Source organism: Hippopotamus amphibius, chromosome 2 (genome assembly GCF_030028045.1).
Source record: "Hippopotamus amphibius kiboko isolate mHipAmp2 chromosome 2, mHipAmp2.hap2, whole genome shotgun sequence".
Taxonomy (NCBI): Eukaryota; Metazoa; Chordata; class Mammalia; order Artiodactyla; family Hippopotamidae; genus Hippopotamus; species Hippopotamus amphibius.
The window spans coordinates 172,980,050-173,005,526 of NC_080187.1; the positions used below are offsets into that span (position 1 = coordinate 172,980,050).

Here is a 25,477-nt window from a genome sequence, read left to right on the forward strand (position 1 = left end):
ATAGTTCCTCTAAGAGAGATAAAATGAAGGTAAAAGAAGAAAAGAAATCTCTCTGTAGAATTTCCAGCATTCATTAATGAAATCTCAGGGTCTTATTATTTCAGGAGATAAATTTAGGGGAGTTTTAGTATCTACATCAGGAAGCGTTATATTTGGTCTGCTGAATTTGCATAGTCACAATATGCCAATTTCCTCTCTATCTTTTTGGCAAACACTTCCTGGCTTTAGCTGACTCCCTCAGGATCCTGTATTCAATTTTTCTCTCTGTACCAATAATCTCATTTAAGATGGATGATAGGAATGTTTTTGGCTGAAGGTAATCTAGTCTTTGTACAACGGAGTTCTAATCTCTCTGATGGGGACCATATCCTCCCAACACAAGCATTAGATCTGGAAACTAACCTGGGATGTTTTGGGGGCACAAATAATTTAAGTCAGAAGAAAGAAATGTTTTGAATCCCTCCCACTTGCCGCCAGGCCCTTCAGACTTACTTGGATTCACAATTAAGAGAGTTCCTTTTCCAAATGTCGGTTTATAGCTGCTACCTCCACTAGTCTCACAGTCAGGGGAGGCTTTACAAAAACAGGAACAGGAGCTGCTCTTTGCAGAAGGGCCCTGGGGGTCAATAGAGTCTGGATCCCACAACCCTCACTAAACTACGGGTTATTTGACAACATGCCCAGAAGGCAGCTGCTGCAGGAGGGAGCTGGGTTTCCAGAGGGCAATGGAGCCCTGATAAATATATACATTATTTACTACAAATTTTGAAATTGTTTTTCTTTTTCTAAGTTGCCACCTTAGTTTGGGTAATCCATCTTTTTTTCTTCTTCCCTCGTTGTCTACCCCTGGTTGGCACTCAAACAGTTCCTATTTTATTGTACTTCAGGGCTAACTGTTTATCTGTTTTTTCTTGAAATTGCTCGCATCAGTGCACTCAATTCTTGTTTACTGGAAACCGATTGCAGAAGGGGAGGAGATTGAGGGAGTTTTACAGGGCCATATTCAAGGTAGCAATTTGAGGGCTTTTTCGTTTTTCCTGATCTGTTTCCCGATGATGGACCAGGCAAAACAAGCACGTGCCCATCCCAGAGAGCCTGCAGGACTTGGTCTAGAAAGGATGAAGCTGTCGGGAGCCCCATGTGGCTTCACCCTTTCATACTCACTGGGGTTGATGGTCAGCCTGGTTCCTTGCCCGAATACCAGCTTCTGGCCAGCACCCCCCAGAGCTGCACCACCGCAGAGGGCTTTACACAAACTGCACGCACACATGGCTCCTCTCTCCTTAAACAGGAGCCTGTCTGCTCCAGCACCCGAGCCTGCTGGGGACAATGGCCCGAATCTCACAAATCAGAGAGGTTCGGCACAGTGTCTCTTTGGGGCTGTTTTTTTCCTCCTGGATAAAGTCCCCTTTAGCAGTTGCAGACACGTACCAGATTTTTGTTCTCTCTGTCATTCAAATATTTAACATCTTTATTCCCACTTCATAGAGTTTTAACTTTTTCAAAAAAACATATCCTTCAGCTTTTACAGAGCTCTCCCTAAAAACAGCTGGATTAAAAGAATCTTTCAAGTCAGAATACCAAGGTCTCCTGAGTGAAGTTAAGCTGGCTTCCTCCTTGCAATTGGTGGGTTGAATCCTAGGGTCTGGGACCTAATCCGTCAGCTAAGACAGGAAAGGTTAGAAGTCATGGCAGAAAATCCAGGGGAAATCGTGCTCTGTGAGCCCTCCTCCTCTCCACACACTTATTTGGACCTGTATTTGGACCTATTCCCCCCTCCCCCACCCCCAGGACGTTGTCACCCACAGGGAACCCTCCTCAGAATCAGTTCTAGAGGACACCCACCCATGCACCCTGAAGTCTGAAAACAGACATGGTTTCTTTCTTCGGCTTGGGGAAATTTGATTGAAAAATAATTTCCAATTTTACAAAGCGAAAAGGATTAGGAGAAAATCTGCTTCTGTTCTCCTCCTTCTTCCCCCTCCTCTTCAATAGTTTTAAACTATTCATAGAAACAACCCCTTTGGGGTTAGAGAAATGTGGTAAGTTTATAATCTCTTCATCTCTTTTTCTTGCTGTCTATTTACTGCAGTCCTATATTTACAATCTAAATTTACATTTCACTTCCATTTGCTGAAGCTTCTAATGTGCTTCTTTCTATTACTTCCAGAACACCATGTGTAATGATAAACTCTATTGAAATGAATCAATTCAGAAGGAGTTTTTTGGGCTGGAGGCCAACATTTCTCTCTTTCCAAGACAGGTCTGGGGTGAACAAGTTATTATTACTCTTCCAGGTGAGCCCAAGACAAGGGCAACGCAGCCAACTGGCCAACTGAGCAACTAGGCTTGTGGGGTAGACGTGCTTATGTCTAAATAACCATCTACTGAGCATTGCTCCTTGGGATTCATTTGAATTTTCTTTTTAATCTAGTTCCCAAATGTCAGCTTCCCATCTTTTTAGCTCTTAGAATCTCTCTGACAGGCAAAGCTTAAGGTAAATCTCATAGATGTTTTTTGAATCTCAACCAATATTTCATCTCTGTACACATCACAAATAAAGGAACCAAAAGAAGGATGAATATAACACCTTTGGGAGAAAATTTATAACAGTTCTCTGGGAGAGATGAGAATTATAAATAAAAATGGAAAAGCATGTGCTTTTTCTGATTATCCCCAATAGTGTCTGGAGGACTCTAAATATCCAACCCAGTTTGAAAACATGGCAGCTGACCAGCCTGCTCTTTGAACTCTAGTTAGCAGCTAGACACACAGGTCAGCATGGAAACACTTTTTAAAACCTCATGCTGTTTTATGTATCAGGGACTTCAGGAAGGTCGTCTGGAACTAGCATATTACTCACTAGGACATCCTGATTCTAGCCTTCCTAATGTGGGTACTAATTTGGCCATAAAAGTAGAAATTTTACTTTGAGGTATCCATTGAGTAGTTGGTATCTCTTATGAATTGTAAGCGAAAGTTAAACCCCAAACAATTGTCGGGAATGAGTTTCTGTTGCAGTAAACAGAGTCTCCATCATAGAGCAAAATTTCAGCTCCATTCAAGTTAATTAATTAGATTTGTTTTGAGTGGTAGGTAGCACTCAAATTCTCCCTCTGGGTATTGCAAGACAAGGGTCATTATTACGTTGGGTTAGGGAATCCTTTCCTCACACTTCCCAGCATAGTTGCCCCCTTCACTGAGGGACACAGAAATGAGTGGGTATCCAAAGGGGCTTCTCTGATGAGCTCAGCTAATGCAAGGGCGAAGAAGCCCCCATTAGAAGCATAGTGGTTAACAGCATCCTGGGGCATGTGTTCAGGATTTCATGTTCTGTCTGACTATTTTGAATATTTGTTTTCAAGCCTACCCTTTCCTTAAATATCAGCTTGTGATTGGTGTCAGCACCAGAAAATCTTACATGGCTTTACTTAACTGGTGTGGTTCCAAGCAATTGAGAGTTACGGAGATTAGACAATTTTTTCCCCTAATTGCACCAACATGGAGCCCTTGGGAAGAAAGTAGCTCACCTGAGAGTGGTCATTCAGTCGTTTATATCAATAGACTATATCTCACTGTCTTCTTTTGGGTTGGTTGTATTGCATACCCTACATTGCTATGTACTTTAATCTAATATAACCTTTCTTCTTAACTGCTTTCTGCCCGACACACTAAAACTTTACTTCAGATTCCATGTGTCATACACACCTCTCCAACAACAGCAAGACCAGCTTAACGTTTCCAAGGGCTTAAAGGTGTTGAAGAAACAGCCCTAAAGGGGCTCCATCAGAGGGTGCCTTCATCATCTTTTTCACCAGGAAGACCCATGGCACCAAGTCCCCAAAGATGCTAACAGTGAACTTTCACTGAATTTCTAAGAGTGGTGGCTTATGTTTAGAAACAAGTTATCTTCTTTAAAACATACCTGGTCTAACACTTAGAGTCGTTCCTCTTCCAAATATCACCTTATTATTGGCTGCTGTACCACACAATGACACGAGACTCTACAAAAACTCAGTTGCCCAAACATCCCTTACTACCTACTTAAATATTTACTTATCATCCAAGAATTCCCCCTGATAAAACCAGCTCTTTATAATGAGGATCTGGTGGTAGAGTTTATTCCTTGCACTATTGCACTTAACTGGAGATGTGCCAGCATTCCCTCACAGCATGCCTGCTCTGGTGAAACGGGAGTAGGAACTGCCTCCCGCATTTTACAGAAGGAGAGAATAGAGGCGCAGAGAGTTAAGTGATTTTCTCTTAGTCCCATGGAAAATTCCGCCAGTTATAATACGAAATTAAACTTTCTAACAGTCTGACTCTTTAGTTTAATGCTCCACTAGCACTGTCACTCTGGTCTGTTAGATAACATAGCACATGAAGGTAAACAGCAGAGTCCCACGTGAGGCAGGTACACATCAGTGGTTGTTTAAATTGGAATCTATCAATGGGGCTGCCGTGGTTTAAACGTGGGTTATAAAACAGGACAGAAAATTTAGGAATCAGGGTTCCAGAGAGAAATTTGGAAACATTAGTTATTCAAACTTACATGGGCTTACTGTCAGTTTCGTTCCCTTTCCAAAGAAGAGTCTTTCAGAGCTTCCCTGAGTTACACCCCCACAGACTGCTTTGCAAATACTGCGAAGGCACGTCCACTAGGCGCTGGGAACCGGGGCTCCTCCTGCTCTCCCAGAGGACGCACAAAGGCAGAAACACAATGTTGTGCAATTACACAACTGTATGGTCATTCCCCAAAAGGGGGAGGAACTATGGAAACAATTTAATCCATCTTTACCTAACATGAGATTGTTGCCATGAATTAATTAATTAATCTAGCTGGTTGGCAGTTGCAATGAATTTGAAATAGCCCAGGCTTTGGGTTTGAAACCCAGGGCAAGTTCCTGAACTTGCTGGACATCACTTTCCCTGTCTGTAAAGTGGGGAGAATAATGCTGGGTGGTACGTTGTTGTAGGGACTAGGATCTGTAGGTGGGTTGCACTGGTCCTGCTTAGCTGAGAGCACACTTCTCTAGAGATTATTTTAGCAACTTTAGAGACCAAACATAATCCCCCCACTAGTAAACATTTAGCTCTGGAATCTGTGTCAAGAATTAAATTCCAGGCCCTCTTCCTCACTGAATCAATGAACAAGTTACTCAACCTCTCTCTGTGCTTTTACAAAATTATAAAATATAAAGGTTAAAAAGGTTTTCTATAAGATGAGGATAGTCATAGCACTTCACCCACATAGCTGGTATAAGGAATGGAGAAAAAGCATGCAGCACATTACCTAGCACATAATAAGCAATTAATAAATCATCATTATTTTCCTCCCCAGAAGTCAAACACATTGCCAATGTTCCTCTTTTCACAATGACCTAAAAATCCTAAAGTCTTTGGGTGTTTCTCTTCCTCTAACTTGTAAACCAGCAGAGCTATGAGGGCAACAGAAGAACCACCAAGCAGTTTGATGAGGAGGGTAAGTGATTTTGTGAGAATTTAGCAAAAGCAGTATCCAGCTGCACCTTTGTGGTTGGACCATTTGGGAGGATGTGGAGAGGGTATCTTTTAGCCAGGCAGGACTTAAATGTGAGTGGAGATGGGCCAAGAAGCCACATCCCCATTAGTGGCTGTAAAAAGGATCTCATATCATTTTCAAGAAGAGGGTTCAGTGCTGTCCTCCACTTACCAAGATGCACTGTGAGCTGAGTCCCTTTCCCAAATGTCATCTTAGAGCCACTGGTTTGCTGAACACAATGCTGAGGGGCTTTGCAAAAACCTGCCGGGTCAACTTTGGTGAACCCAGCTTTGCAGAGCTTCCTGAGAACTAAAATTTTCCCTCATCCTTCAAGTTTTTAAGACAGGATAAATAATAGTGTCTCTCTTTGCAGTAGCCTAGAGCTTCAGGGCTGAGAGATGTGTCCAGAGATATGATTGCCACTTTAAGACACAGAAAGGCTCAGCAAGCTGATTCTGTATACACATTCTGTGGTCCAAAGTAATTGCATAGCCGATGAGATCTATTACAGAACATAAAATCCCACTGGGAGAGAATAATTAGCTTTGCAGAATTTATAGGTAGTGTTTGATGGTCACAGTCAATTGTCTGACGACAAGACTGGCATTTTCATCTTGGCTTTTTGCATCCCTGTCTCAGTCTGAAAATGGCTGCACCTTTCCCCTCACATCAAGTTTAGCTGTTTTGACTTCAGCGACCTTTCCCCCCCGGACAGGCATGTGATGATTTTATCTCACTTTAGAACTCTGGAGTTCTGTTTTGAGCTCACTAAATCTTGGATAAAGAATGTTTGGGGTGCAAATAAAGTCACTTAGTCAAGAACCATGATGTTTTCTCTCCCTTGGGTCTGGCCTGGTTTGAGCTATGAGCTGTCTTGGCTTTGCCCTGGACCAAACTCAGCTGTGTGACCTTAAACAAGTTCACAAAACTCTCTGAGTTTCACTGTCTTCATTTGCAAAATTAAAGAAGTGAGTTGGGTGGTCTTTTAGGACTTTTTGAGCTGTTAGTCTTTGATTTGATTCTCTGGACCTAATCTACCCAAAAATGCTGTGCAGATGTATTTTTCCCTTAGGGTGTCTAGTCCTCCTCCCTGTTTCCTAAAGAAAAGAAAATAAAAAAGCAGAGAAAAGAAAAGTAGGTGTCTACTTATTATATAGGGAAATAAAGTTTTCCAAGCCTACCATCTGCCTTAACATTAGATCTTTTTATAAGTCTGAAGTCAGAATTTTGGAACCAAATCCTCAGGGAGAAGTGTTCTTTCTCTGGAGCTTATAGATAATTCACAAATCAAACCAAATAAATGGACATCTTTGGTTTAAAGCTAGTACTTACTAAGTTTCACTCTCACTTGGGTCCCGGTTCCAAATATAAATTTCCTTCCTTCCCACAGGAGCTGACGCCTTTACATAAACTACAGGCTCTTGCTTACCCACAGGAAAGGTGGTTTGATATTTACAGTCTTTTCCCAACGGATAAGGGAATTCATCATCTAGCCAGGGGTGTCAGCTCTCTGGTTGCTAGGTGTTAGATACGGAGGGGGTTTTGCTAACACTACATCTGAAATGGAGGTACTCACCCGGGCTTACAGTTAACTGGGTCCCCTTCCCAAAGGTGAGTTTCTCAGTGCTTTTCACACAGTGCCTGGGGCCTTTACCAAAAGTCCCCCTTAGTGCTGGGCTGTGACTTCCTCTTCTCAGATGCAGCCTGTCTCTAATGTGATTGGGGCACAATAGGAGGTCCCTGTCTTATTAATGCAGCCCAGGACTCAAGCCATGAGGGGAGAAAGACCAATCATGCTAGGGGGGTCCAAAGTTCTTCTCTGGCTTCCTGGGCAGCTGAGACCCATGTATCCTGAACATCTCGAAGGCTATTTCTTGTTGCCCACCCTGTTGTACAGATCTATAAAAACCATAACTGCCTTTTCGTTCACTGTTGGTTCTGACCTACAACAGAGAAGGAGACCCCACGGGCATCAAGTACATGAAGGATGCCAGGTCTCCTTTTTCATTATTGGAAAGACAAAAAGTACCACTTCTTCCTATGTTGATGGCAAGCCTAATTTCAGAAGTGTATGATTCTTGAAAATCTTTTCCCCCATAGACTTAATAGATCAAGAAAACTTACAGTTGGGAAGAGAAATCTGCCCTGCAAAATAATGAAATACATGTAAAGCCAATCATAGAATAACAGTTTCGATTCTCTTGTATATTAGATTATCCATGCTGTTGTGCACACTTTCTTCCCCCCTGAAGCTAAGCTACTTACTCAGGGCCACAGTTAACTGTGTCTGGGTCTCAAAGGTAAATCTGCGGTCGTTGTTTATCCACTGACAAAACCCCTCCTCCCTTAGGGCAATGATACTGTCTCCTCAGAAACTGGCACTGTTGATCCCTGGGAAGAACTGTGGGCACTTAACAAACATGTGTTAAATTGAATTGTAGTCAACATTCATCTTTTGTTCCTAGTCCATAAAGAACACTTGAGTATCTCTCTGACAATTTTCAGATGAGAAAAAATTAATTCTGCCAGATATTACCTACGGAGTTTCAAGATTCCTCTAGTCTTGGCTCCAAATGTCAGTTTCCTATTACCCCAATTCCCACAGGCGTGAACACCTTTACAAAAACCAGCAGCGTCAGCATGGTTGAAAGGGATGTGACATCAACTTTGTTCTCCTTCCTCACTAGACGGTGACAGCCCTCTGTCCCCCACAGGTGCCCCATCTTTCCTGGGAAAGGTCTGCCCTCCTTCCCTCTGTCAGGGAAGAGATAGGAGGGAGCAGAGTCAATTTTAGGGATGGAGATGATAAATAAGATATCGAAATGTTATCACACTATGCAGAGACTTTTTTTTTTTTGCCAAATTAATGTTTTTTTTTTTTTTCTCCCCAAAGTCTGTTTTCAGCACTTTCTCTCTCCCAGATGCAATAATAACTGGATTCCAAGCTAGCATCTGGGCACGAACCTCCAGGCTCTGATGAGTCACACATATTGAATCAAGAAATGATGCTACCCCCCAGGGAAGAAGCGTGCTTTGCTTTTTTCCCTTGCTGGGCAATGCAGAGTTCAAGCAACATGCACAGGGAAATACAAACCCATAACTCTCTCGATTCAGATCGGCAGCTTCATACATTAGCATCCTAGGATGCAAGACCTGGAACGTAGCAGCTGCTGGGGCCAATGTCCTCAGTTTAAAGATGAAGAAGCCCAAACCCTGAGGTGCAAAGTTGCTCAAAACCATGCCAGTAGATAGAGGCAGAGCTGGGGCTAGGACTCAGAACATCTAAATCCCAATCCTGCCTTCTTCCTTCTTGTGGCTCAGGAGGACAGACATCTTCCCAGGGCAGCCCCCATCCGTCGTGGCTCTCCTGGCTAGCCCAGTATGGTGATCTCTGTTAAACAGTGAATAAGCCACACAAGGGAGATGTTTGGTTTTGGTGCAGGGTTTAAAATTTTAAAGAGAGATATAGAGCATCTTAATTCATTTAAAAAATTTTAGTTCTTAGGCTGCAGGCCACAGCAGTTGATAGTGGGGGAAATGGCCTGTGAGATCTCAGTGAAGCTACGGGAAAGATAGAGATTTAGAAATGTGCCTTTTACCAAAAGGATAATCCAAAAGGGAGTTGGCTCTGATTAGTCTTTCTCTGCGGGACTCATTACAGGACTGACACAAAGCAGTGTGGGGTTACCTCCTGTTCCTGCTCCTGTGGCAAATATTGCTAATAGACACATCACTCCTCTCCTCTGAGTCTAGTTGTGGCCTCAGTTCTTTTTTTAAAATTTAAGTATAGTTGATTTACAATGTTGTGTTAGTTTCAGGTGTACAGCAAAGTGATTCAGTTCTATATATATACATATATATATTTCTGATTTTTTCATTATAAGTTACTACATGATATTGAATATATTTCCCTCTGCTATACAGTAAATCCTTGCTGTTTATCTATATTACATATAGTTCACAACCCTTCTTAAAACTGTGCTTCAGATAGCTACTACCAATGGCTAGCCCTTGAATGGTGAAATGTAATTGAAATATAACCTGTTTCCCCTCTGTGCCTGGAAATAGTTGGAGAGAAGATCCTACAGATGGCTTGAGAAATCTGGTTGGCAAGGATCAAGCCAGGTCCCACACAGCCCCATCACAAAAAAGTTGTCACTGACCTGGTTGGACCCAGGCTGCTCCTTCCACAAGGTGCTCCGAGGTGGCAACAGTAAAACCATGGAGTATCTCTTCAACCTCACAGCTTTCCTTCAAATGCAGGCTTTGGGCAACAAACCATGGTAGCATTCCTCGCGCTCACTCTTGCCCAAAGAGCCTTCAGCAAGATCTTCCCTCCAAACAGAAGTCCTGGGGGTGGAAGGTGTCAGCTGGACCTCGGTCCCTCCCTGGCATGCTTCCTCTTATCCATCTCCCCAGGTTTGTCCCAGGGGTCCTGGGATAGAATGTGGCGCTGGAAGGAAGTGATGCAGAAACCCCTTCTCGAGACCACTCACTCCCACTATCACACATTCAGATGTTTCTAAGCTTTTCCTTTTAATCACATGTCTAGTCTTTCATAAAAAAGAGATATTTTTGTCCATATCCATCCAAAGACATTCCCCTGTGTCCTTCACTGTTGCAGTAGGCTTTTGTTTGACAGGGACATGCCCATCTACACTTTTGGGATGCTGTCTCATGTCCTCGAAGACAACGTTGTGAGTGACTGGGGAGGATGAGTCCTTTGGGCCAACAGAGGAGCAGCTGCCAGTGTCAGGGCTGAAAGGGGATTGGGGAACAGAAGTAGCAACTTTGACTTAAGTTGTCAACAAAGAATATTTTCCTCCCCTGACCTATTTTCTGCCAACCTCCAGCATGACCCATTTATGGAGACGGGCTAATTAGAACAGCAGAGGGTGCTGTAAGGTAAAAAAACAAAGCTGCCTGCCTCAAAGGAAACTGGGGGAAAACTCCCCTTTTTTGAGTGACTGTAGTGATCAAGATGCAAGCCTGGGACAAGAGTGGCTTGTTTACCAAATTTCTGGGACCCTGCCAGGTCCGAAGGTCTCTATTTTTTTTTTAAGCTCTTTATTGGAGTACAATTGCTTTACATGGTTGTGCCAGTTTCTGCTGTACAACAAAGTGAATCAGCTGCATTTATACATATATCCCCATATCCCCTCCCTCCTGCGACTCCTACCCACCCTCCCCATCCCAGCCCTCTAAGTCATCACCCATAACTCCCTGTGATCTCCCTGTGTTATGCAGCAGCTTCCCACTAGCTAGCTATTTTACATTTGGTAGTGTATATATGTCAATGCTACTGTCACTTCGTCCCAGCTTCCCCTTCACCCCACATCCCATGTCCTCAAGGCTGTTCTCTGCATCTGCATCTTTATTCTTGCCCTGTCACTTGGTTCATCAGTACCATTTTTTTTAGATTCCATATATATGAATTAGCATATGGTATTTGTTTTTCTCTTTCTGACTTACTTCACTCTGTATGACAGACTCTAGGTCTATCCACCTCATTACATATAGTTCCATTTCGTTCCTTTTTATGGCTGAGTAATATTCCATTGGATATATGTGCCACATCTTTATCCATTCATCTGTTGATGGGCATTTAGGATGCTTCCATGTCCTGGCTATTGTAAATAGTGCTGCAATAAACATTATGGTACATGTTTCTTTTTGGATTATGGTTTTCTCTGGGTATATGCCCAGGAGTGGGATTGCTGGGTCATATGGTAGTTTTATTTTTAGTTTTTTGAGGAAACTCCATACTGTTTTCCACAGTGGCTGTACCAACTTACATTCCCACCAACAGTGCAGGAGGGTTCCCTTTTCTCCACCCCCTCTCCAGCATTTATTGTTTCTAAATTTTTTGATGATGGCCATTCTGACCAGTGTGAGGTGATACCTCATTGTGGCTTTGACTTGCTTTTCTCTAATGATTAGTGATGTTGAGCATCTTTTCATGTGTTTGTTAGCCATCTGCATGTCTTCTTTGGAGAAATGTCTGTTTAGGTCTTCTGCCCATTTTTATTTTTTTATTTTATTTTATTTTTTAAATTAATTTATTTTATTGGCTATGTTGGGTCTTCGTTGCTGCACACGGGCTTTCTCTAGTTGTGGTGAGCAGGGGTTACTCTTCGTTGTGTTGAGCGGGCTTCTCATTGCAGTGACCTCTCTTGCTGCAGAACATGGGCTCTAGGCACATGGACTTCAGTAGTTGTAGCTCACGGGCTCTAGAGCGCAGGCTCAATAGTTGTGGCACACGGGCTTAGTTGCTCTGCGGCATGTGGTATCTTCCTGGGGCAGGGATTGAACCTATGTCCCCTGCATTGGCAGGTGGATTCTTACCCACTGAGCCACCTAGGAAGTCCCCTGCCCATTTTTGGATTGGGTTATTTGCTTTATTGATATTGAGCTGCATGAGCTGTTTGTATATTTTGGAGATTAATCCTTTGTCAGTTGCTTCACTGGCAAATATTTTCTCCCATTCTGAGGGTTGTCTTCTCATCTTATTTATGGTTTCTTTTGCTGTGCAAAAGCTTTTAAGTTTAATTAAGTCCCATTGGTTTATTTTTTTTTATTTCCATTTTTCTAGGAGGTGGGTCAAAAAGGATCTTGCTTTGATGTATGTCCTAGAGTGTTCTGCCTATGTTTTCCTCTAGGAGTTTTATAGTGTCTGGCCTTCCATTTAGGTCTTTAATCCATTTGGAGTTTATTTTTGTGTATGGTGTTAGGAAGTGTTCTAATTTCATTCTTTTACATGTAGCTGTCCAATTTTCCCAGCACCACTTATTGAAGAGGCTATCTTTTCTCCATTGTATATTCTTGCTTCCTTTTTCAAAGATAAGATACTCATATGTGTGTGGGTTTATCTCTGGGCTCTCTATTCTGTTCCAGTGATCTATATTTATGTTTTTGTGCTACTACCATACTCCTTTTTTTTAAATAAATAAATAAATAAATAAATAAATAAATAAATTAATTTTATTGGCTGTGTTGGGTCTTTTTTTTTGCTGTGCGTGGGCTTTCTTAGTTGAGGTAAGTGGGGGCCACTCTTCATTGTGGTGCGTGGGCTCCTCGTTGCTGTGGCTTCTCTTGTTGTGAAGCACGGGCTCTAGGTGCATGGGCTTCAGTAGTTGCAGCACATGGGCTCAATAGTTGTGGCTCACAGGCTCTAAAGCGCAGGCTCAATAGTTGTGGTGAACAGGCTTGGTTGCTCCACAGCATATGGGATCTTTCTGGAGCAGGGATAGAACCTGTGTCCCCTGTATTGGCAGGCGGATTCTTAACCACTGCGCCACCTAGGAAGCCCTGCCATACTGTCTTGATCACTGTAGCCTAAGGCCTCTATTGAGTGGTGGTTTTGGACTAATGAAAGGCAGTCCAGGGTGCTCACTGCCTGGGGGAACTGCTTGGATACAGACACCAATAGGTGTAAGGGAGATGTGGTAGGGAAGTTCAAGGGCAATACATCTGTAATAGGTCATTAAACCTTGAGTATCTCTTAGCCCTAAACTTTGGGGGTCACTCTCTTATACATTTTGGTCTCCCATGAACAAGCCTTTTGAGACCTTTGGAAGACACAAGACAGTGGGCTGCCAGGCTCATTTCCCATGTTCCCAGTGCTCCTAGGGGTTTGGGATGAGCACAGCTGGCCAGGTCTCAGGGGATCGCAGAGCTCTAGGACGTGCTTACAGCAGTGACAGCAAATTAAAGATGTGAGTCACTTTTTTTTTTTGCCATTGATTGGTACAACATTTTTTTTCCTCCCAGATTTCACAACTTTATTTTATATATTTACTCAGCATCTCATCTCTGAGTGTCTTTGATGAGATTCAAGCTCTCAGGAAATTTATTCATCAGTCTATTTCATAAAAATGACAATAGCAACAGCAATGCCTAGCATTCTTAGATCACTGGCTGGGTGTATTGCACGTGTTATTTCATTTAATTTTCCAACAGTCCTGTGAAAAAGCTATTATTATTATCATCTCCATTTTACAGATGGAGAAATTGAGGCTTGGAGGAATTAAGTCGTGTTTAAGGTCTCACAGCAAGTAGATCCTGGAGCTGATAGGAACCCAAGCCGTGTGGGTGCAGACCCCCGCTCCTTAATCATGACACTGCTCTGCTGTTCTAAGAAGTGCCCTTCCTGAAAGGGGTGCCTTTCAAGGAATGTTGGAAGGACACCATGGTGGGGAGTTGCATGATTGTGCTGCCCCAAGAAGGTCTCCATGTGAAGGATTAGGGAGAGGGCGTGTCCCTCTGAGTGAGGATCTTGAAGCCCTTTCCTCTGTTCTTGGGTGTGGGCAGACGTAACTGAGGTTGGTTCGTCAAGAGGAGCTGGAGTTTCATTTGTAAACTGTTTTACTGCCTAGATCAGGAAGGCAACACTCAGCTCTCGTAAATATCATGCCTGGCAACACCCTTAGCACAGGGACAGACCCCCGGGGGTGGAGTGGGGGCTGCCAGAGCCCCTGAATGTCTGGGAGCTGTGAGCTAGGAAGTGGCCTTCCCCCAGCAGAGGAGCTGGTGCTTTGGGGAGGGGGCCCCTGCCTGCAGGGGGCGGGGCAGGCCTGGCAGCAGCTCATCAGGCAGGGCAGCCCTGTTGCTGAACCTCCCCTTCCACATCGGGGGCCTGGGGATGTTCACGCTGGGGCTTCAGGCTTCCTGGTGTGCAGTTCTGGTAATCTTCATGCCTAGGGTTTCTAGATAAAATGGAAAATGTCCAGTGAAATTTGAATTTCAGGTAAACAATGAATACCTTTTTAGAATAAATTTATCCCAAAGGTGACATGTTCCGATTATTATTAAAAATTTTTGTTGTTGTTCATTTGAAATGCAAACTTAACTGGGTGTCCTACATTTTTATTCGCTAAAGCTGGCAACCTTACTATTTACAATAGCCAAGACATGGAGGCAACCTAAATGTCCATTGACAGATGAATGGATAAAGAAGATGTAGTATATGTGTGTGTATATATATATACACACACATATAATGGAATACTATTCAATCATAAAAAAGAATGAAATAATGCCATTTGCAGCAACATGGGTGGACCTAGAGATTATCATACTAAGTGAAGTAAGTCTGACAAAGAAAGACAAATATCATGGGATATTACTCAAATGCGGAATCTAAAAAATGACCAAAACTTATTTATGGAACAGGAACAGATTTACAGACATAGAAAACAAATTTGTGCTTACCAAAGGGGAAAGGGGTTGGGGGAGAGATAAATTAGGAGTTTGAGGTTAGCAAATACAAACTACTATATATAAAATAGGTAAACAACAAGGTCCTACTGTATAGCACAGGGAACTATATTGAGTATCCTGTAAGAAACTATAATGGAAAAGAATATGTAAAAGAACATATGTATGTTATATATGTATGTATATATATAAAACTGAATCACTATGTTGTACAGCAGAAACTAACACAACACTGTAAATCAACTATATTTTGATAAAAAAATTAAAAAAAAATTTGGCAAACTTAACCATGCCAATGGCGAGTTTTTAAGTGGAGAAAGTTATATTCCTTTGTCAATTATGTGGCAGACACAGTCCTAGGGGCTGGGACACATCAGTGAAAGGATAAACAAGGCCCTGCCTTCATGGAGCTCACATGATGGTGTATGTATGTGTGTGTGTGTGTATACGGGGTGAGAAGGGAAGGACAAATAATAAACGTGTATAAATCCGATGATTTCAAATAGTGATGTGAGGGAAAATAAGACAGTGTTGAAATCGAGGGTGACTCTGGATACCCAGGTTAAAACCTGGAAGCAGAGTTGCAGGCAGCTAGAAGAGGGAGGCAGGTAGAGAAGCAGAAAGAAGGCCACAGCAGCTGAAGGGGAGTGACAGAGGCAGGAGAGGACGTGAGGCGAGGCTGGACAGAGGGCAGCAGTCCCACCATGTGCAGCGGGTGACAGGCCTGGGAAAGGAGACCCTGCTGGCATCATCTGATTTACATTTTATAAAGACCTGGAGAGGAGATTGTCCAGGGGCACAAGCAGAAGCAAGGGGACCAGTTAGGGTGTTATTGCCGTGGTCCTGACACGAGACGGTGGTGTTGGCGGGAGGTGGTGGGGGTGGGGCTGAAGAGAAGTGGATGCTCTGGAGACACACTTCACGGCGGAGCTGACAGGCCTTCCTGATGAATTGGAGGTGGGGGACCAGGGAAACAAAGGAGCCCCAGAAGTCCTCCTAGAAACACTCCTAGGTGTGGGGGAGCAAGTTGGTCTTCTATTTTTTAGGGCAGTGCCTCCCAGCAGTTGTCATGTCTTAGCTTACATAGAAGACAATATTTGTATTGAAATGTGGCTGGGAAGGGCTGGCCTCGGGAGCTCCAGCTACCCCAGGTCCCAGTATCCACTGGGAGTGCTGTCTCAGCGAGTCTGTAACCCACTCACGGCAGTTCACCCACTGGGAAACTCTGCTTCGGGGGGAGTATTTTCTGGCTGGAGCCAAGTGTGTGCTGCAGAGGGAGAGATGGAAGTCAGCCTGTGGGAAGTGAAGTGAGCACTCGCAGGATCACAGCACTCCGTGAAGCATCAGAAATAGAGGAGTTCAATATTTTGTAATAACTGTCAACGGAGTGTAACATTTAAAAATTGTATAAAAAATAACAACAACAAAAGAAATAAGAGAGTTCTGGAATTCAGGGCCAGGGTAGATTTTAGAAATGACCTCGTCCAACCCTCTTCCTTTTCTCTCTACACAAAGATGTAAGACTAGGTTAAGGTCCTCATGCCTTTATTCTGTGTATTGAGTCCTACAGGTGTGTGCAGCTGTGCTAGTGCTGTGTGACAGTGCTACTCAAAGTGCGATCCTGGACTGGTACCCAGTCTGTGACCAGAGGATGTGGAAATGGAGGATAAGCCACTTCTAGGGCAATTTGATATCGAAGTATGTCATCATTGGGCTTGCAGTTTCTATTTCCTTCTTTTTTTTCTTTTTAAAAAACTAATTCATTTTCATTGTATTTTATAAAAGGATTAGTTCAAGATGGATTGAGGACCACAAAAACAATAACAACAACATTTCCTGGGTTGGAAGCCTGTGTCTCAGAGAGTTAAGAGCTAACTCCGTCATGTGACCGGCAGGGCTGCCAGGTTCCCCTCACTTCCCTCTCATCTCTTTCCTGTCAGAAGCCCTGAGATGGTCTCAGAGATTTAAGGAGCGTGGTTTTACTCTACGTCCTCTGCCCTGATATGAAAAGAAGATGATTCTTCTTGTGGGCTTCAGCCTTTTGCTTTTCTGTAAGTACACTCATTGTTATGTCCTGCTTGTTCTGTCACCTGTTTCCCTTTTTCTGACTTTCCAAGACTTGGGCTCTTTCTCATTCACACTGGATTTTCCAGTTATTTTCTGCCTTTAATTTTCATCTCTGTGTCCTTCCCCTGCCTCTGCCCATTGAGTTCCCGCTGGGTGGGTCTGTGCTGAACCCGGTGCCTGCGGAGTGTAGGACTTCACTGTTTTCTTATTTTTCTTTTCACAGGCAAGGGCGTGCTGTGTAACCAAGTGACCCAGAGGTCCTCGGAGCAGACAGTGGCGAGTGGCGGTGGGGTGACACTGCAGTGCACTTTCCAAACCACATACTCAAATCCATTCTTATACTGGTACCGAATAAGACCAGATGGTTCCTTCCAGTTTGTCCTGTACAGGAGTAACATTGTATCCGATGATGCAGATTTTGCTCGGGGTAGATTTTCCGCGCAGCTCAGTCTGACCCACAAAACCTTCCACTTGGTGATCGCCTCAGTGAGGCCTGAAGACAGTGCCACTTACTACTGTGCTTTAGATCTTCCACAGTGATGCAGGTGCCCAGGAAGTCTGCGCACAAACCCCTGGGAACAGCCTGGCAGAGCTGCCTCTCGGGGCAGCTCATGTCCTTGGACACGGCATCCTTCTTCCCCATCATTTGGTGGTCCCGTGTGGCCTTTAGAGGTGCCCTAACATGTCTGCCAAATAAGAAAAGGCCTGGTCACATCCAGGGGAGCACTCTGGCCTCCAATGGAGCAGACATCTTCCCACTTTTGACACAGAGGGCCCTTGCTACCTAAGTGCCCATGGTGGGGAAGGGAGACTGCATGTCTGAGGGACCCCAGTGCCCAGGTTGTGCCTGATACAGAGCAGGGCTTGATGAGGATGTGCTGCGTGCCTTGGGAGGATATCAGGATGGGGTGGGTGAAGGGCCAATCTAAGGAGAGACTTTCGGAAGTGTCTTTATTTTAGTCGCCATCATTTATCCGTTGTTGTGAATTGGCCTGTTTTCCTCTTAAGACTCAAATTGGACACAAAGTTATTTTCTTTAAAAATTTTCCCCAATTTACCTTTCATCTGCATCTTCTTGTGCAGCCACCTTATTTCTCTTGGATTCTCTCTGGCATTTCCTTTTACTTACTTTGTTTGGGGAACATTTTTCTTTCACTGAAGAGCACTGAGATATTCCCAGACAGCTGTCTGTGAAAACCAGAATCCCAGCTTCAAAGTCCCCGAGTTGGAGCTCAGTGGCATCCCCAAGGGAGAGAACTACCTCCAGGGGAAACCAACAATGTGATGTCAAAAATACACACATCCTCAGCCCTGGGAATCTATCTCCTTCCTCTACTTCTACTGATGTCTCTGCCTTAAAACAACTATTAGAGTTATTAGATGTAATCTTAGAAATAGTGGAAGCCTTAGATGTTATTTTATCGGAAAAGCACTGAAGCCCAGAGAAATGAGGGACATTCACAAGGTCATTGAGCTGGTTAGTGACAGAGCCAAGTGTGCGGGGTTGCACTTCTGGGTGCTTCCTTGTAGCTGCACCCTAGGATGTTGTATCAGTAAATGGCTTGGGTAGCAGTTTATCTGGGCTTAAACACAGGCAGGTAGAGAGAAGTCACCATAGAGACAGATGGAAAGGACATGGGTGAGGGAGCCAAAGTCTCAGGGAAATGACTCAGCCTCTAGGGCTTCTGTTCTGCCACCGCCTGAGTGTGTGTAATAATCTCCTGGAGACTCTGTCAGGGTCCTTGTGGGACTTAAATGAGATTCTGCACGTGAAAGCTTTGGAAAACTATAATCCATGGTAGCGTCGTCCCCACACCTAAAGGCAGCCACAACCCCCTCTGGCTCCTGCCTTAAATCTTTTCTGGAGGGTCCTTTTGGTGGAAGAAATTCATGGTCCTATAAAACGCTAGGATGCTTTTTGCTGATGATCAAAGTGGGCCAGAGGGTGGCTCACTCATATGCTAAGTTCAGGACAAGCCCTCTTCCTCGTCTCAGGGATGCTCTGTGCTGTTGTGGAAGGAACTTGGGGCTGGCACTCCTGATAACTTGGTTCTGCTCCCAGAAATATCCCTGTCTCACTGAAGGACTTTGGACAAGATATATACCTTTACTGGGCGGCATATGTTTTTTCCATCTGAAAAATGAGGATGTGCTTTTTCTGTTCTTAGCAACTTCAGAGAAACAGTCTAACAAGGGCCCAAAGTAACAGATGCAAATGTTTTGGAAACAGGCATTCTTGATGCACACGAGGTGGAGATGTGTGGAATCTTTTATCGGTTTCTCCACGGATGGACCTGCCTTATCCATCTAGATTGTCCTAAACTCATTGACTTAGTATGCAATTGCCTCCTTTCTTTGGTTTGGGCTGTGAGGATGTGACATGGGAGTCTGCAGATGGCAAAGGCGGGGGAGTTGTGGATGAACATTGCTCTTTCACTTGTAACCTCAAAAGCCCCCGCCTGACACTCCACATAGGTGCTGAGGAACCCACAGTGCCGGGGTACCAGGCCTCTGCTACCAGGGTTCATGCACTGGGGAAAATCTGGGCTTGCTGAAGTGGGAGGAGCAGAGCTCAGCGGCCACACTGGGGGCACTGCTGTTGTTGCTGTAGCAGGAAACCCAGGGCTGGGACCCCGAGGCAGGAGCCTGCAGGATGGGGGCCCAGGAAGCTGCGGTGTGCCCTGTGAGCTCAGTTTGGTTTTTGTCTGACTACCAGTGAATTCACAGCCCCCCCTTTCCCCCTGTGCTGGTCTGCAATGAGTAAAGCCAGAAGCAAGGCGCACGCAATGTACTTTAATAAATGCAACAGAGACAAAGAATTTAATAAGTGCAACACCAAAGGTCCAGTGCTCTCAAACTCCCTGTGCACAGATGGGCAGGCAAGGGGTCATGAAGACACTGTTTGTATAGGGGGGAAATCTCGGGGTCTCATTCCTATCCCTCCCTCCAAAAATACTCGCACAATGAGTTGCTTGAAAGCAAGACCCATGTCCTACTTATTTTTGCACCCTCAGCACAGTGCCTAGAACTTGGAGTAACTCACGCTTGTTAAATCAATTAATGGAGAGAAGCATATTTCCTCTGCATTTGACTGTGATCTCTGCTAATAGCCCTGAGAGTATTTAGATGAGATTTTAGAAACCCCATTGCCTGCACAGAGAGTATTAGGGAGTCAAATGCAGATTTGTTTGTTAAGTACTAGGAAAAGCAGAAAGTGCCTTTGTGGATGAGAGTGCTAGTTAGGGGCAAATCTAGTGCTGGGTTGAGCAGAACCTTTTATGTTTAGGTAGAAGGACATCTGCTCTCCTCCCCCCAAGATCTATTTTCCTCTTGGGGAATGGAGCTGGGAACCCGCTGGCTCCCACTTTCTACTTCTGGAGGCGAAGAAAGTCAAAGGAACAAAACACTGTTTTCAAAGTATATCAATTACAGGAAAAAAAATGAGTCCTTCATACCTTTGTATCCCTTTATAAAGCAGCATATAAGACAGTTGGGACAATAAGCCCCCACTCCCCAGGACTTCTGTCTTTCTATCAGGCTGAAGGAAAAGCTGGGTGTGTTGCCTTTAAAGGAAAACTGGTTTGGGTAGCAGCCATTTAAGCAAGGCTGGGACGGGTCAACTTGAACCACCAAGAAGTGAAAAACCTAGGAGATAGCATCTCTGTAGGCTTTTGGTTTCTTTCAGGACTCGTAGCCTTCTCATGCCAGTGAGCCTGCAAGTAAAGGAAAATTGTCAGAGTTATAGAATCAGAGATTGTTAGTGCTGGAAGGAATGGGCTCTGTCCTGCAGTGTGGGGATGGCCAGTACTTGCTGTGGTTGCACCATTGCAGACATCACTTATCTATCCTTGCATGTTTCTCTTCTACACACGGTGTTAGTTCAGCGAGTCACTATCAGTTCATCCATGTTGGCACAAGTCATAAAGCCCATCTACTCTCCTTTAGTCATTCTTCACTCCTTTGTGTTACAGATGTGATAACCCAGGCCCAGAGAGGTGAAGCAGCCTGGCTCAGATAACACAGTGAGTTAGTGACAAAGTCAGAACTAAAACCTAGCTCTTCTGACTCCTGGTGCAGTGCTCTTTTCATACTGCCATTTGGCCTGTGCCCTTCGAACGGCTGGTAAAACAGTCACCCATTGGGGAATGACTGGGGATGCTTACAGGCCAGGTTGGATCAGTCCAACACACTAAGTGTAGGATTGTTCTTAGATCAGGAGCTGAGACTGAGGTATTTGGTGGTACTGGAGAAGGAGCTTCATAGGAAAACCTAAGCCCCGGTTCAAATTTCACGTCTAAGATACCAGAAGAGGGAATGCGAGTCACAGGCAAAGAATTCACATCTTATCCTCAACTTTGCACGCATCCTGAATGGCTAGTAGTGAGCTGTTCACTAAGAATGGGAGTGTAGGTTCATCCTAAAGATAGGCTGGTCTGTACATCGAGTCCTGTGATTAAGGATCGAGAGCTGGCATCCCCTTTGTCTGGGCAAAGACAGGTTCTGCTCCCCCTGAATATTCTTCAAGTGAAGCTTTATTGATGACCTTGCAAAAAGCCCATGATCCCTTGGCCATATAAACAAAAGTAGCAATAAAGAAAAAGATTTCTCATGTTTAGGTGCAATGTTTTTAGCTCCTGAGTTGGAGGCGGGGATTATTGGCTGTTATTACATTATATTACATGAGTTTCGAGTGTGGTTTGAAATAAAAGGCTAACAGGAGACAGGGTGTTATACTGAGTATCTGAAAAGGCCCACCTTATTAAACCATAACGTGCCTCTGTGTATTTTTCCTTTCCCAATGCTTCTTACCATTCCTAAACTCCTTTCCTCCATGTGCAGCATAGTTTGGGTGGAGGTAGGAATAAGAAGCAGCTAGTTCTTACCTTAAAAGAAAAATAACTTGGCAGTCAAGAGGAAATTGATGGCAACACTCTTGGCAAACAGCATTCGGAGTCCCAGGACTGCAAGGGACATCATGTTCACCTTCCCAATTTGAACTGCGGTTGAACGAGAGTGAAGACATTTCAGGGACTTAGCAAGAGACTAAATTTCCTTCCAGATATTGGGCCCACAGCACCGACCCAGCTTGCCCTGAATCACCATCATTCTTCCTGGTCTGATGCCCAGCTTGGTGCCAGACAGCCTTCACAGACCTGAGGATGCTGTTCATACTCAGCAAAGCAAGCTTTGGAAAAAACTCATGCTTGCAGCCAGGCAAACTCTGCTTGGAGACTCAGAGGGAGCCAGCTGGGCTCAGGTATGGTTTTTGTTTTCTTTTGAAATAGAATGATTTGGGGCCCCGTCTGACAAGGACAGAGTTTGCTTTAACCTCAGTTCTGAAGTTGGCCCTTTGGTTTCAACTCACCTCGGGGCTCATAGCAGGTCTCTGGAATTTGAGCTTGCTCGACAATTTCAGGTTCCTTTGGTTTTGGAGTTTCTGGAACAAGCAGCAGTGGGCAGGGTTACAGTGACAACCAAAAAGGTCAAGGAATTTCAGGTTTTAAAACTGGAGGCGACTTTAAGTAACTAAACTAAGGACCAGAGGAGTGACTTGGTTAAGGTCCTATGGCTATTTGCACAGTCAACATACTTCCTGTCCTGAGATTTTTTCCCATTATACCATGAGGCCCATATCCAGATATGCCTCTAATTGGTAGGAAGAACTAGGATAATTAACACCATGATAAGCTGGGCTGCTCTTTGTTGTGGCATTCACACTAGATTAGACCCCAAGTGAATTTTCAACCCTAGAGTCTTTAGTATGAAGGAGACAGGGGTTGGTGAAGGAGACAGATGGGGATGAAATAAGATGGGCTTTATCTTAGATTCCAGTGCAGAGATGCAGAGAGTTTAATTCCTAGTCAATGATGGGAATTAAGCCTAAGTCTTGAGTCTGGGCCTAAGTTTTGTTTCCAGCATGATGCCGTATTTAGAGTGATCTGTCAAGAGTTTACATCTCCCAGGACTTCCCCGATGGCGCAGTGGTTAGGAATCCGCCTGCCAATACAGCGGACATGGGTTCAATCCCTGGTCCAGAAAGATCCCATGTGCCGAGGAGCAGCTAAGCCCGTGCACCACAACTACTGAGCCCATGTGATGCAACTACTGAAGCCCATGTGCCTAGAGCCTGTGCTCTGCAACAAGAGAAGCCACCATTCACCGCGACTAGAGAAAGCCCACATGTAGCGACAAAGGCCCAATGCAGCCAAAAATAAATAAATAAAAATATTTTTTAAAAAAAGAGCTTACATCTCCAACTTCTCTTTCCCTCGACTTTTCTTCCCCACAATACCAGCCCCTGGAGGCCAGATAGGACCTACCTGAAATATTTTTCTTCGGTTCGAAGTCAGTGGAGAGAATGGTGCGTTTGTCGTGTTGAACTGAACATGTCACTGAATCAGGATCTCCGTACTGACCAAGCTTGACTGCACTGTACCTCCCACCGGGAGAGATGACGATAGCAGGGTCATATTCTCTTATTCTCTTAGATGATTGCAGACTTATAGTTATATCTTTGGGGTAGAACTCCTTCACCAGACAAGCGACGTTTGTCCCATTTTTCATGACAAAAACGGATGGTGATTTATTACCCTGGCTTTCTGCAAATATAATCAATTAATTTTGTGAGATGATTATCCACGTGTGGGAGTTAAACAATGGTGTTTTCCTCAGTTCCCCTGGGGCCAAACACTGCAATCCAGACTCTCCTGCATCCTGTTGGTGACCTGAGCTTGTTAGCACCTCCCTGAAAGGATGACCAAGGAAAGCAGCAATGAAAGGCCAGGCAGTCTGACTTCCGGTTAGGAACTGCTAAGAGATATGGCTGGGAGCAGAGATAGAAAATGACAGATACAAAGAAGTGTCTGGGTCGTCTGAGTTTCAATGATCTATGTTCTATCAGTCAATCCTCTGGACAATCAGGTTAGCCTGAATATCTGTCTGAATCAGTCGGTTTATTTTAAATGCATGAACCCTTGGAGTGAGATCAAGGCAGGTTCCAACACTCTGCGGATGGTAGTGTTGGGGTCATTTCAGGGTGTCATCACCAGTTTTTGGACTGGAAGGGATTTGCTAAAGTTAAGTGGTCCACCTCTCTGCCATCAGGTGAATTCTTATTCTTTTGTAAGGGACCACCCTACAGTTTCTTTTGAGTCTTTAATCAGAGAATAACAACTATCATTCTCAGAAGTCCTTACGAACACAAAACCAGTTTAAGCCCATCTCTTCTTGTTTTGTTCTAAGTGGAGCTGTGGAACATTGGTTACAATAATTGGGTCTCCTCCTGGCCTTCTCTCCTTTCATGCCTCATCTCGCACAATTATCTACCTGTTACTCTGTATATGCATCTTTTTCTTTCCTTAAAACCAGAGAGGGGTTGGGATTTTTCAAAGGGCTCTCCTGGAACCTGGAAGGAGAAAACCTTCATTGTTCTGTTTCCTGGCATAGCTGAAGCCACTGATAACAGACACTGATAACCCCAGCAGTAACGGCTTGGAAACCACATGTTCTGCTCAGTCACCTCCCTTCAGAATTGTGGCATTTCTTGCTCACCACACTGACTTTGGTGAGATGGATTCTGGTTGATTTTCAAGGGAGCTATGAGTTATAGAGAAAGGAAACTAGTCCATTAAAAAAACAAAACCAAAACAACCCTATTTCCTTCATTACTTAAGAGTATGATCCAATCCTAGTCTGATTTGGTTGGGTAATTAAGCTTTGCTTGGGATTTAAAAATCTAAATTCAAAGGTAGTTGCTAAGATCACTTTGGGCTGGAGAGACCTGGCTTGAGTAATTTGAACAATAATTTGAATATTAGACCAACAAGACATATGTCTGAAGAAGGTCATATACACTCAGGGTATTGAACTCTGAATCTGTTACTCAGTATTTCAGATAGAGCAGAATGCATTGGTTTGGTAAAACATTTTTCTCAGATTCTCTTTCTCAATTAATGTCTATCTGTTCAAAACAACTGTTTGAAAGTAAAGTGTTTAACCCATTCTTTGGTATCATCGTAACCAAAGAAAAGGCTATCTGACTGAATTGAACTTTTTTAAAAAATGGGATGCATTCAGTATAGTTGCCATATAACCTAGTCTATTTTATATTACACCTACACCAAAATTCAAAGTTGTATAAAATTTGCACTACACTGTAGTCTGAAATTTAAGGATGTAATTGCTTAGCTTTTGAGAATTTCCAGGTTTTTTCTTGGTCCACAGACGTAATTACATCTCAGCATGTGTTTCAAAGTGCTATTTGTTTGGGCAATTGTTATTTTATTTTCAGATTTTCTCTTTCTATGAGTTACGTGTTGGTAAACAATACAAAAAGAAGTGTATACCTTTCCTGAACAGTCTTTCTTAATTTATAAACTTAGAAATCATCTATGTTCTAGATTCGCATAGAGCATCTTACTGGTTCCCTAAGCATCGAAACCTCAATAATAAATGTCACTGTTTCAAAGATCTCTGCCCAGATGGCATTTAGCTTTAACTGAGATATAAGTTTGCTCTACCTGATTTACTCTGACCAGGTTAACCATCTCCCTCTTAAATCTTTCAGCTGCAGGACATTTTTCAGGTGGCAATAAGGCAGGCACACTAGTCAGCTTAGCCAAAGGGATACATAAGGGTGAAGCAACCACCTGGAGAATCTGGGCCTCTGCACCT

The 25,477-nt window shown here is 43.8% G+C and overlaps 2 gene segments (V, D, J or C); both read right to left on the reverse strand.

The window, feature by feature from the left end:
- LOC130844884 (T-cell receptor alpha chain constant-like) overlaps positions 1-25,477 on the reverse strand; it is a 590,793-nt gene that overhangs the window by 65,884 nt on the left and 499,432 nt on the right.
- LOC130844891 (T cell receptor delta constant-like) overlaps positions 19,584-25,477 on the reverse strand; it is a 475,273-nt gene continuing 469,379 nt past the window's right edge. The window contains 4 exon segments of the C gene segment in view: positions 19,584-20,517; positions 21,688-21,801; positions 22,170-22,241; positions 23,125-23,403. Coding sequence covers positions 21,689-21,801; positions 22,170-22,241; positions 23,125-23,403 — 464 coding nt within the window.